Source organism: Pteropus vampyrus, unplaced genomic scaffold, assembly GCF_000151845.1.
Source record: "Pteropus vampyrus isolate Shadow unplaced genomic scaffold, Pvam_2.0 Scaffold46, whole genome shotgun sequence".
NCBI classification, from domain to species: Eukaryota; Metazoa; Chordata; class Mammalia; order Chiroptera; family Pteropodidae; genus Pteropus; species Pteropus vampyrus.
The window spans coordinates 5,322,858-5,343,923 of NW_011888827.1; the positions used below are offsets into that span (position 1 = coordinate 5,322,858).

The 21,066-nt window shown below is 33.9% G+C and overlaps 1 protein-coding gene across 1 annotated transcript in view; it reads right to left on the reverse strand.

Annotated features, from left to right (window-relative positions):
* The window catches only part of TRUB1 (TruB pseudouridine synthase family member 1), a 29,812-nt gene that overhangs the window by 6,506 nt on the left and 2,240 nt on the right, over positions 1–21,066 (reverse strand). The window contains exons 2-5 of the mRNA XM_011359260.2: positions 19,717–19,815; positions 13,947–14,002; positions 6,760–6,841; positions 154–226 (exon numbers count right to left, since the gene is read on the reverse strand). Coding sequence (XP_011357562.1) covers positions 154–226; positions 6,760–6,841; positions 13,947–14,002; positions 19,717–19,815 — 310 coding nt within the window. The remainder of the gene's footprint in view (positions 1–153; positions 227–6,759; positions 6,842–13,946; positions 14,003–19,716; positions 19,816–21,066) is intronic.

Here is a 21,066-nt window from a genome sequence, read left to right on the forward strand (position 1 = left end):
CTCTGCATCCTGTCCAAATCAGGCTCATTTTTACTTGAACATTTGCTATGTCAGATTTAAAATCTGCCTCTCCATACATTTTTTTCATTAAAGTGATGTTAATCTTTAAAAAATAAAACTAAACTTTTATTGAAATTCAATAATTGAACTTACAGGGGAGGTACTTGCATTATATTCCCAGTAAATTTCTGTAAAATGCCTTCAATATCTTCTTGAGTTATTTTATCTGCCAAAAATGAAAAAAAAAAAAAAGACACTAAAACAACCACAGAAGTACATGTGCTATATTTTTACAGCACTGAAAGCTGTGAAAATTCATTAAAATTTTTTTCTGACAAAGTATATACTATAGTATATGTTTTATAGGCCAAATTCTATCTTGAGATGAATAAAATATTCATTAATGAAATAAAAGGAGAAAAAAGTCTTATATTGGTCTAATATTAAGACTATATTTCCTTTCTTCAATTTTTCCTCCAATAATCGGTTCAATCATCTTATATGCACATAGCTGGTTCTTACTATGGCCTTTAGAAGACCTGAGAAAAATGTTGCATTAGCTATTAAAATAGTCCTGCAGGGATCAAAAATGAGTGATCAGAAAGCAGAAAAAACCCTGTAAGTTCTAAGTTTCTCCAGGCCTCAAATATTGTAAATAACTCAATGCACTATTTAAGATTATCTAGTATTAAGCACATTTAAAATTTTACCTGATAGATTTCAAAACTGTTCTATGGTATGGTATAAATTTTACACTCACATTCAATTTTGTCCCCAAGCAAAGCTGTATTTATCTGTCTCCTTCTCTCCTTTTACTGCTCTTGAATTTTTTCTGTTCTTTTAAGTGAACAGTCAGTCAGGAGTCTGGCTCAAAAATAAGTCCGTGCAAAAAAGAGAGTATACGTAGCAAAGATTTTACCATGATTACTAAGCATTTTTGTAAGCAATGATTTTAGAAAATTTGAATGGAGACATATAAATAAAGCTTCTACTATCTGTCGCTTAGTTGTGTTTTCAGCTTCTGTTTGATACTATTTCAAACACAATGATGCAATATTAATATTCAGTTCTATAATTTTAACAACTGAAAATTATAACACTAAAAGTCAATATTTGGGATTTTATACTTACAGATGACTATACATGTTCAACAATAAACCAAATTATGTAGATATTCTATAACTTGTTTAGGTCACAGTTAATGGAAAGAAATTACAGTGCTGCTTTTTCACTTTGTAGGAAATTTATTTAAACTATTATTTGAGTATATACATGTTACATTTGATTTTATTTGAATAATATTAACAAAAACTAATTAATATACTTTGAATTACTGTTCTAACATCAGAATAAAAATTAGAAGACAGCATGGAACATTGTGTCCAGATTTCAATACCGACACAGCAAGACTGTCTTAACTTCACTGTGACCTTGATCCTTACAAGTGAAACAAGAACAAAAGACTAGAATTTAGACTCAAACAGATAAGAGCTACAGAACTGAAAAGAATTTCTCCAGCACCTCGCTGCTCCAAAAAGGCAGATCTCAGATGGCTATTCTGTTCATATTGTTTTTCAAACAAATGTACCTCACAATACAGATGAGGATTTTTTCCACAAAAAATTTTACTGTACTGCAACATTAAAACATAATTATACCTTAGTTATGTAAAACTTCCCAATCTAGACAATCAATTCTACCATCATGCTGGCAATTGCTAAAAGAAACGCTACTGTTGATAAAATTGCAAGAGTTCATAACTTAACACATTTAAAAAATAAGACCAAACAGCTGTCTCCTGCTAGTGGTCTCCTTACTGACATTCCTGCCAATGTGTATTCTTTTGTCCTGCTTTGATGGCTTTCTTTTAATGATATTCCCCTACACAAGATGACAAGATGTGCTCTTCCTCATTTCACATCTGCCACGATGTCTCTTTCTCTGACTTAACATCTCAGGCATATATAGTATGTGTCGTTCACATACAATTTTAAACTGTTACCTACTACATATCTACAGGTATTATCTCACCAATGAAATTCTAAGCTCCTTAAGGTAGATAGCTTTTCTTCTTATATAATGTACACAATTACGATGGCACTCAAGACATTCTTGCTGAATTTAATTTGCTGAGGAATAATAGATCTCAAGGTCTAAAGGGCATTCAGTGACCTAGGCCAATTATTCATCTGATGTTTAAATCACCAGACAGAAAGCCTATGCAGCAAGTTATTTTACAATAAAAGTGAATATAATATTTTAGAATAAAAGAGAATATAATAAATATCATAAACATATTCACTACATGAGCGTGTAGTGAAGCATGCTGGCTATACCTAAAACATAAGTCCAATTCGAATAAAAATAACTGTCCCTATGATATAAGAATATACTCTACCTCCATAGGATTTAAAAAGAAATGGAGAATAAAATCTCCAAAGCAAGTATATGCAATAACTAGACAAAAGAATTAAATTTGATAAAAGAAGATGGGTATAATACAAGTACCATAAGATTTGGGTAATTATTCTTTGTTTATCAAATTAATAAACCAATGAGATGGTATTCATTTGAAATTAATTTTTTAAAGTCATTCTCATAAAATATATACGAGATCATGTTACACGTTATCTGTTTAAAATTTTTGACTCTTCCAATGAACTGAGAACATGTTACTAGACAAGGTCTGCCATCATAAGCAGCTGTTTAATTGGGAAAAAAAGTATATAATAAACAACTGTTTTCAAACATTAGACAACAGGCTACAAGCACTGTAATTCCTGAAAGAAGGGAAAGAAACAAGGCAAGGCCCACAATCACGTGCTTGGGCTTGGAGGTGCTTTCTGAACTGTGGTACAGGGCGGGGCATCCCAAACAAAGCACTGTGATCTCACTGAACAGAAATCAGACTTTGAGGAAGCAGCAGCAGCTGGGACTTGAGAGAACTACATAGAGGGAGGTCTATAGGGGTCCACTTGAGACATTACCTAAATTCCAAGCTGCGTGTGTATACAGTGAGTCACCACAAAATTAAAGACTGCTACCAAGCTCGTACAAGGCTGAAAGATGTTTGAATTTCAACCATTCGGAATGAAAAAACTCTGCTGAATACCTGAGGCATACACGACAGAGACTCCAGAAAAGCCATGTGGTAGGAATAAGGCTAATTGAGACCTGGAAAACAGTCTACTTCGGACCCACCCTAACAAGAAATCAACACAAAAGCGACTAGAATTCACAAGTGAGTTTCGCACTATTGAAAGACATAAGACCAATATGCAAAAATCAAATCCACTTCTGTATACTAGCAATGAACTATCAGAAATGGAATGTTTTATAAATCCAATTTATGATGCTATTACAAGCATCAAAAGAAGTGAAAGACCTGATTACTGTAAAAAGAAGTGAAGGATATGTATACTGAAAACGATGAAAAATAAGTCTCTATTTTTGCAACTTATCCTCTAAGTTTGATAGTATTTCAAAGTCAAAAGGTCATAAAAGAATTTTATGGACAACTTTATACCAGTAAGTTTAAAAATTTAGATGAAATGAACAAATTCACGGGGGAAAATTATCTATAACGACACAATAAATTAAAAAAAAAACCATTAAGTTCTATAGTAAAGAAATCTAATCCATGATTAAAAATCTTCCTAACAAAGAAAACTCCGAATGTCTACCAGTAAATTACACCAAACAATAGAAAAAGAAATAATGCAAATCTGGCACAATTTTTCCAGAGAACAGAAAAAAAACAGAGAATACTCCCCAACCCACTTCATAAGGTCAGTACAACTTTGATATCAAAATCAGTCAAGGACACTAAGAGAAAGGAAAAGTTCAGGCTAATTTCACTCACAGACAAAAGACGCAAAAATCCTACACTAAATATCAGCAAACGAAATCCAATAATTTATATAAAGGATAACATATCATAATCAATTTGGGCTTATTCCAGAAATGGAATATTAATTTCATATTTGAATAAGGAGAAAAATCAATACATATAGAATATCTGATACAATTCAATGTCTGCTCATGATTAAGGGAAAAAACAACAGCAAATTAGGTTTAGAAGGTGACTTCTTTGATAAGAAAGGTATAAAAAAAACTATAAACCTATAAGAAATAAGGTAAGAAGACTTGCTCTTTCAGATATCAAGACTTATTCTAAAACTATAGCAATAAATGTAGTTTGGTATTAATAGAACAACAGACACACAGACCAATGAAACAAAACAGATTCCAAACAGACCCAGGCCTACATGGTACTTGACCTGTGACCTAGGAGGCAGTGTGGTGGGAAAAAGTGCTGGGCCCACTGGAGAGCCATATACAAAAAAAAAAAAAAATGGTAGATTGTAGATGTAATTTGAAAGCAAAGCAATAAAGCTTCTAGAATATAACAAAATATCTTCATGCTTTTGGGGTAGGAAAGGTTATTTAAAACAGGGTACCAAAAGGACTAACCATAAAGGAAAAGATTTGATAAACTGGACTAAATTAAAACTAAGAACTTCTGTTTTCCAAAGATACAATTAAGAGTTAAAAGACAAGCCACAGAGTAGGAGACTATATTTACAACACATATGACCAAAAGAAGAGCACCTATCTAGAGTAAAGATCTTATACTAATCAATATAGTTTTTAAAACGCAATTCAATAGGGAAAGAAAAAAAACTAAATCCAAAAAATTGGCAAAAGACCTGGTCAATACACAAAAGAAGATGAGTAAAGAGCCAAAAACATGTCATAAAGTGCTAAATCTCAGTAATCAATTTAGAACCACTACACATTTACCAGAATGGACAAAATTAAAAACAGTGTTATTACCATGTGTTGCCAAGGATGTAAAGCAAATGGAACACTTATTTATTGCTGGTAGAAATGCAAACATTATATAAATACTTTGAGAACTGTTGATTCCTAGTATAGTAAAATACACACTTACCCTATGACTCAGCTATTCCACTTGGATATACTGTATCCGAGAGAAATGATCTACCAAAAGACATGTACAAAACACACATACAAGTTCCATTCATAAAGTCTATCATCCCAAAAGTCTATCAACAGAAGAATGTGTGTGTGTGTGTGTGTGTGTGTACATACACACACATATATATACACACATATCATATATACATATGTATTTTTTCACACATTTGTGAAGTGGCATGATACACAGTGACAAAAAAAAAAGTCCAAAATACTGACACATGTAACAAAGTAGATGAATCTCACAAATCTAGACATGAATCCATATTATTTAACTCCATTTATAGCAAGTTCAAAAGGAGGCAAAACTATACTATTGTTTTAACATAAATAAATAAGGTTACAAATTACACAATACAGAGTAGTTTTTTAAAATTCCAAAATGCTTAAGGGTAGGAAGAAAATGTATGTTTAAGTATTTTCGTCACCCTTGTCCTCTTCTATCTAGCACCCTCTACTCAATGAAGTCTATCTTCACGCAACCAGCTTTAAAACCCCAAAACCTAGGTCATGGTTGACAAGCTCCTCTCCCTCCCTACCCAACCCCATCGGCAAGTCTCACCAATTTCACTTCTTCGCCACACTTCTGATCGTGTACGCACTGGCATATACTTTAGCATACTCTGGAAGTCTCTGATATTGTCCTATTGCGCAGTGTCTCTTTAAACTTAAAAACCTTTTGGCTAAAGATTAGGGTTGGGTTTCCATTAAGTGAGGGTATGCTATAATAATAATTTCAAGGATAATTCAACATCTATTTTTAAAATAAAAGATAAAATAAATCGGTGATTTTTTTCTTTTGAGTATGTTGCTTGATTAATCAAGTAAGATATTAGGCTACATATAAATTCATATTAACAGGTCAAGTAAAGCTACTATGAACAAGGAAAAGACTGGTCTCAATTACAGGGGCAATATGAAATACATAGCAAGGGCACTCAGCACAAAACTCAGGGAAGCCAGATGCTGAATTGCCCATAATAGGTTAGAATATAAATTAAGAAGAGATGACATTAAACACAGGCAAAAACAAACAAACAAACAAACAAACAAAAAAACCCAGAAAGCTTACAAATAATTCCCAGGCGATGACATAATAATGTAGATGAACTGACTGCACAAAAATGCAACTGCTGAATTATAAATAGCATGAGTACTGTGAGAGTTGCTAGGAAACCATTTCATTTATCTATCCCTTCTTAAAGTAGTGAAAAAAGGAACAGTAGAAAAATTAAGATGGGCCCTAGTAAGTTCTGTTTTACTTCCAGAGAAATAGCTTTCCCTTTGTCGTATCTCTTTACATACTCCAAAAGCAAAGAAATGTGATTAGTTTTGAAACACTAAACCTGGTACATTTATTTCAATAGCTAAGAAGTAATTGTAAAATAAACAAACAAACAATGGCAAGCTACAGGTAAAAATCTAACAAGAGAGTCTCTCTACTTTGTTTCTCATTTATGAGGAAAAATGCCCTAAATCCTAGCCGCACATATTTTTTGGTAAGGGAATTATTTGGAAGAATTCTAAACACTAAAAAAACTGACTATAGGAAAAGAGGCAATTATAATAAATCTTTATTAACAAATTCATATCAAATAAACAACAATGTGATAAACCATTTCCAATCTTATTAATGTAAAGAAATATACTGAAAACTAAAGTCATTGGTAATATCAAGTAAGAGATTTTAAAATTCTGAATTCCCAGAAGCGTTCTCTAAATGTTAAAAAAGAGGAGTATATTAGGTGAACTTCATACCATAAGGTTTTTCTTCTGTTACTTTCCCTGTAGAATCTAGCGTGTCAGTAGCTTTCCCCAGTTCTCCGATGGCAATATACCTCTAGAGGAAGAGAAACGAGAAATATAGGCCATAAGGTAAAGAAAAACTGTTAACCACATCTTGAAGTTCATACAGAATTTTACTAATACTACCAACTTGATACAAAATAAGGGCAAAAATGATAGACTGCAAGTGCTTTGTTAGTTTTTGATATATGGGAAGCAACGTATAAATTGAAGAACATTCACAAACTTCCCACACCATCCAACGTGATAAAGACAAGCCTGATTTTATTGATAATTAAGGCTTATAAGCATAATGTTATTGCAAACAAATTTCTAAAGCCAATGTTGATTTTGAAGGAAAAAATTAAATATATTTATGAGTAGAGAGAATGGTACAATAAACCCCTACACAATCATCATAAGATTCAACAATTTTACCACACATATAATTAAAATTAATTTTAAATTAAATCAATTTACAACTTCTCATGTGAAATACTAAAACTAATCTTTATAAGTTGATTATGCATTTAAATGAAAGCTAAATATGTAGGTCTCTGAAAAGAAAAATGTCACTTCTAAGAACTGATCATTATTCACAAGTAAAAATTAGATCATTCTTAGTTAACTTAGGATTGTTTCGTTTCTCATCTTAGGGCACACTGTACTACATATTCTTTATACTCCTCTCATTTGGTCAAATTCAAATTTTATTCGGAATATCACATGAAATAGTGAGAAAAATACAAGGAATACAATTCCCACTAAAAATAATCTGTAGCTATGTGAGCAAAGAGGAAGCTCAAATATGAGTTTATTAATGAGAAGCTTATTATGCTAGTAAAAGGACCAGAGACAAAAATTTAAAAAAATTAAAACTTCAAATTATCACAAGCAAGCAGACATTTTATGCCAGCTTTGGTGCCCTTTAATGAAATCATCTTCTATGATACAGCTCAGAATTTTTTTTTTTTTTAACAAATACAATACAGAAGAAAATGTTCCAATGCATTCGATTTAACTTTTAAATTTTTTCATTAAATTGACAAAAACTAGCTTCTTGTAACTAAACATTCAGTCTCATCACCTGAAATGCCCCACTCCTGCTTCTGCATTTTGGAACAATGAACCTTGGTGAAGCGTACCACAGGGAGAAGCACAGCAGGGTGAGTGGGAAGAGCACAGGCTCAAAGGTTTGAATCCTCACTCCACCACAACGGGTAAAGTAGGTTAAGTTAGTCTTTCCTGCTGGAGCCTCGCTTCCTTTATCTTAAAATGGGGATAATAACAGTACCTCCTGAAAAGAAGCAGAGTTAGAACAACAGTACCTGGCCCTGATAAGCAATGGAAAACAATACTATTATCGTTACTATTATTTAAAAAAATGATTCACAGTTAACAGTGCTTAGAGTGACTCATCTGGTTCCTGTGAGTTTCCATAAGGAACAGTAAACTGACAAAATGCTCTCTCAGATTTCTGTCTTAATAATCTGTCTAATTCCATAAGAAAAATACAATGCAGTCATGTAGCATACTGTGCCTTGAATGCATCTGCACTATTCTGCTATGTAACGAGTTTTAACCAGGAACATTAAAATGCTTTCCAAGTATGAATGCTCATTCTAGTCTCTGCACTGTGGATGTCCCAAACATTGGCACACAGTACTTCCCCGGCCTTGAGCTCCCTCTTCTCTGAGGCTCAAATCTGTTCATTTCTCAAAGCTTTCCCATTAATCCACCCCAACTCCCAACCACCCATCCCCACAGCATAGCTAAGAGCAGGTGTTCAGTTCAAGTTTCTCACATAAAAAGAATGAAGGCCTATATCGAATTCACACAGATGTTCATTGTTTTCCATGTACATTTTGTATATTGATTTGGATCTTCCCAAATTATAAACTGTTACTTTAGATTTTGCGTTGTTGTTCTATTGTTCCTTACTCAAAGTTCTATCTACATGCTGAAGAAGTTACTATGTGTGCGATTTTTCAAATTTTCACCACAGTTTTGGACTTCCAGATTGTACCTGCCAAGTTACAAATCATTCCAGATTCTGCAGCTATGCTGAATCTGGCTACATGCTGGATTCTTTATAGAGGAAATAATACCTAAACCAGCAGTTCTCAAACACTGTGGTTTCAGAACCCCTATACACGGTTGAAAGTTACTGAGAGACCCTGGCACAATTTTTAAATATGGGTTCTGTCAACATTTATTGCATTAGAAATTAAAACTGAAAAATGTTTAAAACACTCATACACATGGACACATTCCTTTAGCCATCAGAGCCATATCATTGCTGATCAGGTAATCTCTGAAAAACTCCACTGTGTTCTTGTAAGATTGCAGGTAAAAAAGGCAAAGCTATAAGAACAGTTTGGACTTCAACGGACCCCCTGAAACAGCCTCAGGAGTCTCTGGACCATACTTTGTGAATTACTGACATAAATCAAAGCTGATTTCTAGTTTTCCTTTGCCTTGGCATCTAGCAATAATTATGTTTCGATTCAGTTGAATGACCCACAAACTATTTAGGAAAATCCATCTAGACACTTAAGCCTTCAGCTGAAACAAAGCGTCACCACCAAGAAGAAAAAAGACATAGGAATGCACATTCACAACCCTATCATTTTATCTTATGGGTCTCAAGTATTTTTCACTGGTTTACATTCTACACAGAGATAGGGTTTTAGACTTGTTTATTCTCCATTATGTATATCTGGGAATTATGAATTCTATTAATGTATTCATTACAACAAAATTCCACTATAGCAAAATAAACGGAAGTTCTATAGAATTTTTAAGAAAGTTGCCATCGAACTGTGTGCTCTTCAGGTTTCTCAATGATACTGATATTAATCTACTCCCTACTTCATTATCTTCAAGCTCCTTGAACCCCAAAGCAGATATTAACTAGATAACTTTAAAAGCAAATTGGTTCTGTACTATTCAGGAGAAAGAAAAATGTTTGTATTACAGAAAGTGTACATAGTCATGTCCATCTCCACTAGGCAACCGCTTTTTCCAAAGTTTGATTTTGAAAGCTTGTGATTCAAAGTTTCATAATCAAACAAAGGGATATTATTTTTAACGAGGAAGAACATTTTTTTAAAGAACCTACTATATCAAAACTGTGTGGCTTCGAATGTCATTAAAAAGGAGTAGCTTTGTACAATTCATAAGTGTAAGCCCTTCAAATTTTTCAATATAACACTTATGAAATGTATGAATATTAGCTGAGTATAAAGAAAAGACAGAAATTGGACTAACCTCTGGAGAAAGTGGATTAGAAATGCTCAAATCTTAGAGAGTTGGCTAAGTTTCACAGGAGCATTAAAGTCACACTTCAGAGTTGGCACTGACCGGTTACCCTAAAAATGTTACTATGGACTGTATACTATATAAAAAGGTTACTGTCCTGGGAGCACATCCAGGGCGGAAGTCTGTATACCCCAAACGATAACATTTGTTCAACTATTGGAGGGGATACGAAGCTGCTCTCTGGGGAAATGTTGGTTTTACCTTCAGGTACTACTATGGTATATCTGGATATAGCAGAGTAGCCTTATATCTGGAAAACGCTAGTTACAGTCTTCATATGGCATCAGTGATTTCATAATCTAACACTGACCTTTCCATCTGCTCATCAGGTTCCTAAAGTATACATAAGTAACCAACTTTAATCAGCAATATAGACAGCTGATAAATATTCCAAAACCTCATCAAAATCTGTTACTTCAAAGTACATCTGCTACCCAGCTTCTGCTCAAAGACTGGCTCTCAGAAAGTATAATTCAGAGAAGAGAGTAGAGGGGCTATGCATCCATTGCTGCCTTTCAGGTAATCTACATTCCATACTTAGATCAAGTTAGGTCAAAAGGACACATTAGTCTAACTTCTCTCAGAATCATTTTACTCAAGTTATATTGCATATAGATCTCCATCTGTTGTAAAATTACTTTTGAGAACCACCATCTATCATTCAACACTCCTTACTGTAAGAAATTTCCTTCTGATTTTAATGCCCAGAGAAACTGTCTCTCCTTTAAAAAACTGGCATGCTCCCTCTTTCTTATGAGTGCAATGCCATGCGTAGGCCACCAGAAATCACAGATAGGAATGAAATGAGCTGTATTCAAGATTTCCAACAGAACTTGCTTGGATAAAATAAATGTCAGGTGTCTATGGAACATGTAGAGAGATCCAACAGGACTCAAACTCAGAAGAGATTTGAGGATAGGCGAAATACTTAGGAAGAGTAATAACAGCGTTTATTGGGCAACTCCTGTACACAAGGCACTGTACAGAAAACCTACGTTTTTTTTTTTAGAGACATTGTACATTTACCAAAACAGAATACAGTGAAAAAAAGCTAATGATAAGAGAAATGTGATCACTGGCAGGGCAAAGCTTTCCTTCTACAAGAGAGAAAGCTAATGAAGAAGACAAGGAAAGCCTCTCCTCTTAAATCTTACTCTGATCTGAATGGAAAAGAATGTGAAAAAGGAGTTGAGTGGCATGAATAATCTCTGGTCTTCAAAAGGAAGCAAAATAATCTATTAGCCTAAAGATTTTATTGAAACGGTCAGCACTGCACCCATTAATTGATAGTGGTTGTATAAAGCAGCATTATGATGAACAGGATTCTAAGGATGTTCATTGGTTCAATAGGAAAGTGTTAGGCCATGTTTAATTAGCAACATCTCTAATTAGGGCTGTAATGAGGGAAGGGTGAATGGCTGTAACATGAATATCAAATATCTGCCATCCTAGAAGTAAACATTTCTGCTCTTGCAGTAACTCTACCCTACACATATAAATCTAATTTTCTGTGATGCAAATGAAAAATCACCTCTAAAAGTAGGACGTAGAGAAAGAGTAAACATTAAGTCAAATGGTAGGTCTGTGTCCAGTTAGTAGGCTGCAGGCATCAATTCATTTTTTAATGAAATAGAAGGAAAAATATCAAGATTATGTTGTTAGAGTTGTTTGATAAAATTTTTGATTTTTAAACATGTATGTGTATACAGGGTCATGATATAAAATGAATTTCTTACTACGGGTTTTGGTCAAGTTTTAAAAGCCACTAGATAAGAAAATCTCTAAGATTTCTTCCAATGCTAAAAACAATAACTATTTTTAAAAATTCATTAGCAGTTTTAACGACTTTTGATAAAAATGTAATCTTCAACATAGTTAAAACTAAAATTTAAATGAATTTTTCAACAAATACATAATCTAAAACTAAAAGTATAGACAATACAAATAACTAATGAGATAATAATCTTATTTTTGAAATGTGAAGCATCCAAGAACTAGGTTTCTGAAATAAGATGTGCCTGAGATTTTCTATTTAAGACGTTAGTGATTTCACTGTGTGACATTCAGCTTTCTTAGCTAAATACCAAAATGATTTATGATAAAGCTTAAGTCAGAGCCAATGATGTATTTACATTTTCAGTCATCATATTTCTAGAAATATGCTTGGAATTTACATGTAAAACCTTTCAATAATATACAATGTGTTTTATGTATTTGTGGTTGGGGGTGAAGGGGTGAATAGTAAATAATCCAATGAACCCAGCATGTTTTATCTTGGGAAAAGCCAAACAAATTCCTTAATGTAACTATATCTTTTTTGTTATTATAAAAAGTCATTGATTTATTGTAAAGATTTTGGAAAATACCAAATAATGTTTAAAAAGAAAACAGAAATCATCCATAATCCTATATCAAAATTACCATTGCTTGTATTTTGGAGTTAAGAAACAATATTAAGCAACTGGCAAATATCATGTTTCAGAAAGCAATTCTAACTGTGTGTGTCAGTATTTAAGCACAATGTACAAATTTACTATAAAAGTCAAACTCATCCAAATACAATTTTTGTATTCTGTAATTTTTCAACACCAACATTCTGAAGACTGCAACACTGAAACTTTTCCATTTATCTAAGGCATCAGGATCCTTTCCAACTGAAAGACACAGGTTTTAGGCCAGTTAACCAAAATGTGATGTCAAAGACACTGTGCCTTCTGGGGCTTTTTATTTTAAGAAAAGCTTACTTAGACCACTGTCACTCAGAATGTGGTCCAAGGGACAGTATTCATGACAAGATAAGTTCAGAAAATGAGGATGTTTAAAAGTTTTTCAGAAATTTGATGCTGTCATAACATTTTACAGAAGTCATCAATTGATCTGCAATGAACTGAAAAACTTTTAAAATGGTCTTTGACTACATTTTTTAAAAAAGAAACAATTTAGACAGAAATCACTATAACAAGTATATTCATTCCATTTGAGCAAGGGTTTTAAAACAAAAAGTTTAGCCTAGGGACGTGCTGAAATTCTTCTCTACTTAATGGCATATTAATCTTCCTCCCAGAGGCATTTTCACCGGCCCCTAGCCCCAACTATTATAACCCAGTTACTAATTAGAATACAGATGTTATTATCTCTTTTAGAGCTGGAAGAGACCCTAGAGAGGATCAAATCACTTTTCCTAAGGAAAAACTGAGAGGCCCAGAAAGGTTAACCACTTTGACATCTTGTTTCAGTGTTCCTTCCACCCTCTTCCTCACGAGGGTTACTCACTGAATGCCTGAAGGGATCCACAGGTTTAAGCCCTCCCGTTTCTGTATGACCCCTCCTTTCTCTTTTCCAGCATCTCTAAAAGTGCCTTTGAATTTAGTCAAGGCTACCCTCATAGATGAATGATGTAACTCATCATTTAAAGAAGCCCAATTCTTTACTTTAGCAAAATTTGTAACCACTGTTTTTTTGTTGTTGTTGTTGAAAAGTGCATGGTTTACAAAATGGTATTGTTTCTATAAAAATTCCAAGGTTTAAAAAAATCTGCTAACAGAATGGATGATCTATAAGTTCCTTTTCATCTAAGAAATATAATTACATAAAAAACTAAATATAATTTTTAAAAAGTTATGGCACCTCAGTTTTTGCTTCTATAAGTCAAATTTTTTTCTTATAGTCTCAATATTCTGATTCTCAGATATCATTATTAAAGACATTGTGATAAACACTCAGGACTGATATTCATTCATGCAATTTATATAGTTTATTTTTTTAACTGAGAAAATCTAAAACATGGTCATTAAGAAAAACATTCAAGAAAAAAAGCAGAACTATGTCAGTAATCTTACCTTGGACCCTGACAACATACTGGTCAACATTTTTGTTCCCCTTCCAATTCCAACCACTACAAATCAAAGAAAGAAATATTAGGACACTCTATTCTGAAAAGTAGGTTTTTAAAATATCTACATATTTTGGTCATAATATCCTGGCATATGTAATGTAAAATTGGAAAGCACATATATTTAGCATGATTTTAGGGCTCCCATCATTCCATCAGCTAAACCTGTCATGCCACTAAGAAATTCTGAGGAGGGGATGGGAGAGAGACTTTTTTTCTTTCTCAAAGACTAAAACATGGTAGAAACCTCGACCTAGTCGATTAGGTAATAAAAAAATTTTAGAAAAATCTCAAAGGATTCACTGGAATTTTATATGGGCATCAGTGAAAAGTACATGTACAATTAACCATGGTATGATAAAGTCTTTTGAGAGAGTTCATTATTAAACAAAGCAAAAGCCATCATAAGCCATCATCACAGCTAATGAACCATTTAAAGATGATTAGTGCCCAGCAGTATACGATCAACAAAACAGAAACATAACAGATCAAGCCAACACAAAGAAGAATACAGGGTAAATGAAAGCCTGGAGAATGTACGTTCACACAGACGGTATATAAAGTACAATGACCCAACTGTCTCTTCAATGTCAAACATTATTTACCCTGTGAAAACACATTTCACCAGGTGGGGATGAGAGCACGTAATCATTTCTTCACTATACAGCAAGCAAATTTTTCTAAGAATTGAGGTATTTCTCATCAATGTATAAAATTTTATAAAAGGACACATATAACTACAATTCACAATTACAAGAAGAAACAAGGAGAAACGATTGGCAAGCTGAGTTATCATGAATATTTATAGCAGACATCACTCCCTGAGTTTACTATGTGTCAAATTCCACTCTAAATGCTTTCCATTCATTAGCTCATTTAATCCTTATAACAACCCTAAAAGATAATTATCCCTACTTTACAGATGAAAAATTGAAGCATAGAGAGGCTAAGAACTTTGCCCAGCATCTCACTAGTAGTTAAAACTGAGACACAGACCCCTTCCCTTTTCGTTCTCCTTGCCACCTTGCTCACTGCCACCAGCCTATCCGCCTAAACCACTGCAAACCCAACTTTTCCACATTCTACCCCTTCCTCTCCAAAATCATGCCATTTGATAACCACTTCTGAAAACCTATATTGTATACTACAAAGCCCTCCGACAATCTTCAATAGCGCCAAAAGGCCTACAGTGCCAGTTCCTTCGTAAAGTATTCAAAGTCCACTTGCTGAAACCCAGCTCGAATCCCAACTCCTTCGTAAATCTATCCCAAATCTAAGCTTCTATGATAGAGTCATGTTAGTTTAAGGACTAAGATAAAAAACTGTCTGCCTTCAGTATCCTCTTCAAATGGTAGCTGCTATTGTGAGGCAAAAAACTTTATATAATAATAACAACAAAGATTCAATGCAATTTGATTCCATTCAATTTTACTCCATACTTTTAATGGAACAGCATATTTCCCGACTTTGAAAATGCTTATAATCTCATAGGGAAAATAAAATACAGACAAGGGAAATCACAAGTGCTCAAAAAATGTCGCCAGCACTACTAACAAAACTGATAATTTCAATGACTTCAAATAGGGAATGGTTAAATATATTGTATTTTACTTATACGACAGCACATTATGTTGCTATTAAAAATGTCTACTTCCCTTTCAGAACTGCTTTTGCTGCATCCCATAAGTTTTGGTATGTTGTGCTTCCATTTTCATTTGTCTCAGGTATTTTTTGATTTCTCTTTGATTTCTTCTTTGATCCACTGGTTGTGCAGAAGCATGCTGTTTAATTTCCACAGATGTGTGAATTTTCCAGGTTTCCACCTATTACTGATTTTTAGTTTCATACCACTGTGGTTGGAGAATACTTGATATGATTTCAACTCTTTAAATATATACACTTATATTTGTCAATTATTCATCAATAAAGTAAAAAAAATGTTTACAAACTTTTTTAATTAACATGATAAAATGTGATATTATGTAAGTGACAAAAACAGGACACAAGTTTACATACAGTAAAATAGTAAAACAACTCGACTTCTAAAATTTGCATAGACAAAAAGCTAGGAGGAAATATGGCAAAAATGTTAACAATAATTAGTGCTAAAAGAGGAAAAATCATTAATTTTAATTTTCAACTTTGTTTTTTTGTATTTCCTAATTGTTCTACCATAATTTTATAAATATTAAAGTTAAAAAATCATAATTTTTAAAGTGGTAAATAGAAACTTGGTTTCCAGTTTAAGTGATTTATAATAAATGGGTGTATTAGTTTACCAACATAGTGGTAAAACAATAAACTTATTCTCCTACAGTTCTGGAGGTCAGAATTCTGAGATGGGTTTTACTATGCTAAAAATCCAGGTATCAGCATGGCTGTATTCTTTTCCGGAAGCTCGAGGAGAGAGCCTTTCTCCAGAGCCTTCCTAGGGGAGCTTCCTTGCCTTTTCCAGCTTCTAGAAAGTGCTCACAGTCCTTGGTTTGTGACTCCTTTCCTTACTCCACAGCAATCCAATCACTCCAACCGCTGCTTCCTTTACCACATCTCCCTCTCCTGTCTCCTCTTTCACTTTAAAAGACTATTTGTGATTATACTGGGCCCACTTAGGTATTCCAGGAGAATCTCTTTAAGTCAGCTGATTAGCAACGTTAATTCTATCTACAACTTTAACTCCCCTTTGTGATGTACCCTTAAGTATTTGTAGGTTCCAGAGATTAGGATGTGGATATCTTTAGGGAGCCATTATTCTGTCTACCACAGGATTTCTGAGAATTTTATAAGCCCTCTTTAGAGAATTATTTAGGAGATACACATACACACACACACACACACACACACATATATATTACATGTATATATCTATACATTACATATATAATAGATTAATAGAATTATAAACCTGAATTTCAGATATCGTCAATTGCCAGCTAAATTCTTAAATTTGTACCCTTAATATTACAAAGAAAAAAACAGCAAAAACAGTCTAAAATGTTGAAAGTAAGAGTACATTTTTTCACACACATCGTTTTTTTTTAAAGACCTTTATAAAGAATGTCACAGATTACAGTATATGTCTCTATATTATAGATATTTTAATAAACCTTCTGAGAGTTATAGTACATACTACCCCTTTTTAAGAGATAAACTAAGATTCATAGAGGTTTTGGGATTTGCCCAAGGTGTGTGTAGTTAATAAATAAAGCAGCCAGAACACAAATTCATATATGATTAGAGCTCAGGGTTTACTTCACCATGTAACAAAAATCAACTCTTAGCAGTCTCTAGAACTGCTAACTTTGACCAAATATCCCTTATTTTGTGACTGACTACCTACTCTTTTTTTTGTTTTTACTTTATTCCTTATTGGAAACTTTATTCTTTATCAGTTTTAGAAGAAAAATTCATAAATTTGACATATGAACGTATATCATCATAAAAGTCCCTGTGTGTTTAAATATAAATTAAGCTTCCAAATGAAAAATTATTTCCAATATAATCTCTCCCACTCATACAAATCTCAGCCAAATGCCACCCCTTTGTAATACTAAAATGGAAGTTTTGACAAGATCCCTCAGGTTTAGGGTAAAAAAATAAATTTATTTCGTTCACTGCTCAGATATCAGTATTTTTTACATACTAACTAACAAGCACCAGAAATTAATACGATTGTTCTATTCACAAATAGGCAGCAGATCTTATCCTCGCTCTTTTTGTACTCATGGTGCTGTACCTTGGAAAACAGCAGAAGAGAATGGTTACGGCAAATAGGCTTCAAATCGAGGAGTTCCAAACTGATAGGAATTGTAAAGCCACAACTAGGACCAACGGCAAAAAATGCTGTGACTGGTAATTTCTGTAATGGGGATGGGGAGAACATAGGCAGGAGTGCCAGGTATTTGCCATCCCAAATTAAGATAGAAGCTTTGGAACCGAGCAGACCTGGGTTCAAATCCTGACTTTGACATTCACTAACTATGACAATGCGTATGTTATTATTTAATCTCTGGGGTCTTCATTCTTTTTGTAAAATAGGGATAATGATACCTACACTATAGGTTTATAATAGGGATTAAAGTATATAATTTATGAATGTTGTAAGCACATAGTAAGTGCTATACAATGGATATCATTAGTTATGGTAAGAAACAGTAACATTAAATTGTCAGAATTTGCATATTCAAATTCTCTAATTTAGGAAAATGGATTTCCTTGTGTTTTCTACCTAATGTAAAGATATTTTTGTCAACAGGAATTTAAACATATCTATAATTTTAGAAAATGCAAATTCATACTTTGTTTCTAATTTCTTGAAAAATGTATCCTTTTTTCCTAAATAAGTAGTCATTTCTTTTAGATCACTTGGATCAAGTTCATTGTTTGTTTTTATCTAATTTTAGCTCTAATCAAATGGATTGGATACTGTAGCAGTTATAAACCATGAGTCACAACCCATTAGTGCATCATGAAATCAATTTAGTAGATTATGACCAGCATTTTAAAAAATGAAATAGAATAAGATATGAAATATCAGAGCATGTAAAAAGGAAAGTAGTGTTCCATCAAAGTTTGTTTCTAGTATGTGGCGAGGGGGGAAGGAGGGGAATTCCCATGTACATATTTCTGTGACAATGAATGTAGTTACAGAAAAAGTTTGTACAACATCCCTAGCCTGTTGATACACACTTTAGCAATTCATAAAGACAGATTTTAGTATCTCTACCAGATGCCAAAATAAAAAAGGATAAATGATTTTTCTCCCCTCAATCAATTCTACCAAATTTCCTCTGTAAGCAATAAAACACTCAACTAATATGTCTCCAAGAGAAAGTGACTTCTTCTCAGGAACTATAAGATTCATCTTTTCAAGAGAGCTGATCTCAGAGTTTAGATTCCACATAGGCAAAAAAAAAAAAAAAAATCACAGAAAAAGAGTCCCCCACGCCCCCACAAAAGAATCCCCAAGACCACTCAACGTTGAAAGATTCATACAACTCAGGTTTACTACAATGACGTAGTAAAGTTACATAGCTGAATCACAGGAAAAAAAAACACTGGAGAAATCCATGCATAGCTTTGCTTATCCTCTCTCCCTCCGATGGGGGCGAGGTGAGACACTGGAGCACGCTCCTTTCTCTAACAATGAAAAAAGCAGTAACTTGTGCGCAATCTTCCTGCTCGAGGAAGCCATTAGAAACTCAGCACCTGAATGTTTTCTTATGGGGGATGGTCACTTAGGCACTCTCTGCCTGCGTGGTAGGACAAAGTTCCAGACTTCAAGAAGGAAAGCGGGTGTTCAGCACAAACAAAAACTGTTCACACAGTTGAGGCACAGCAAACCACCCTTATCAGATACAGAAGACTGGGAACACCCCCAAAATCCAAGTTCCTAGATGCCAGCCAAGGGTAAATCTTGTTAGCAGGCTTCTTAAAGATAGTGATTTGGGGCCTGCTATGTTAACTCTTTTCTGTACAGATACAAACCTTTTTTCAAAGCCCTATCCATACATAAAAGAGACAACTTCTAACAGCCTTGTATACCTCTTACCATTTAAGGGCTTCCTTAGAAGATGGCACTATAAATCCAGATCTGAAATATTCCAAAGTACACTGAAAAGGGCATGGTTTCATCTTATCTTTATCTCATCTGTTCTCAATCAATATTTCTTTCTGATATTAAGTGAAAGTTACTCTAAACTTCTATTCATATTTCTTACCCAGAACTCCTCGGGCTGCGCTGTCTAGAGTCCCTCCATGCCCAATTTTCAAAGTCTGCTTTTTCCGCTTGGTCCATTCTGGAGAAGGCATTCCAGCTTCTAAGAGAGTAATTGGGATGAAAAAAGGTAATTACCAAGATGAGTGAAGTAAGATCTCCATGAATATGATGGAGGGAGGATGGATAGACTATTTAAAACAAACAAAAAGTATTGTACAAACTTAACATATTAAGATTATGACATCATTACTAGCAAGGAACAGATTTTTAAAAGTATAGCCACTCCCTAAATAACAAAGAAATAGTACTCCAAAATTAATGGTCTAGAAACTAGAATTCATTTTCCCAGGGGGAAAAAAAAACCATTTAAAAAAAGTGGGTAAATATATAGGCTAACCCACAAAGATCTAGTAAGCTGCTGGTAGTAGTAGGCTTTTGATAGAGAATGATGAAAAGTTAGTTTTCATATAAGCAACTAGTTGTAAAAGTCCTCAATTTCATTTCTAAATCCATTTTGTTCCCTGGCATTCTTTTCCGGTACCCCCAGCTACCTAATGGTGGGAATACATCTCATACAGAGCTACTTCTAAGAACACTAAGTTCCCAAACTCTCCGTATTCATTGTCCTCCTCTCCTAATCAAAACTCACAATTCCTTAAAGAAATTAATCTCAACAAAAGTTTATGTGAGAAGTAATCTTTTAGGGTGCCTCCTAACCTTCAAGGGACAGAGATTAAAAAAAAAAAAAAGGAAAAAAAAAAAAGAGGATGCCAACCTGACCTATCTCATATTTCTATTGTAAAAATATAGTGAAATAATGCAATCTGGAAGTGTTTTGGAAATGACAAAACACTATAACAATAAGTTCTTGTTACTGCTACTGTTATTGTTACTGTATATAACAATACATTCAGAGAACACTGGCTACTGGACTTCAAATGAGAAAGGAGAGGAGTAGGAACAGCTGTATTGATCTATACTGCCCAAGCCCATCAAAACTTCCTTACCGCCACTGACACAGAGAAGATAGAAAATGGAGCAAAAGAAAACAGAGAGGACAGAGAAAGGACAAGGGGGAAAGCAAAGTAATAGAGGAAAATCCAGCCTAAATGCCTCCTCCCCGCCAAAAATGTGCTGCGCTGCTCAGCCTCATCACATAATTACCACCTACTGAGAGAGAACCGTGATGTCTAGAACACCGTCCTAGTGCTCTCTCTGAGGATGACATCACCACGCTTAGAAGGGCTCGGTCAACCTTCTTTAATATAAACCTATAAGGCCGTGGCTAGGCTTCAAACCCCTCTCCTTTCACTTGCAGCCCATTATGGATCTCTCACCCTTGAATCTATAA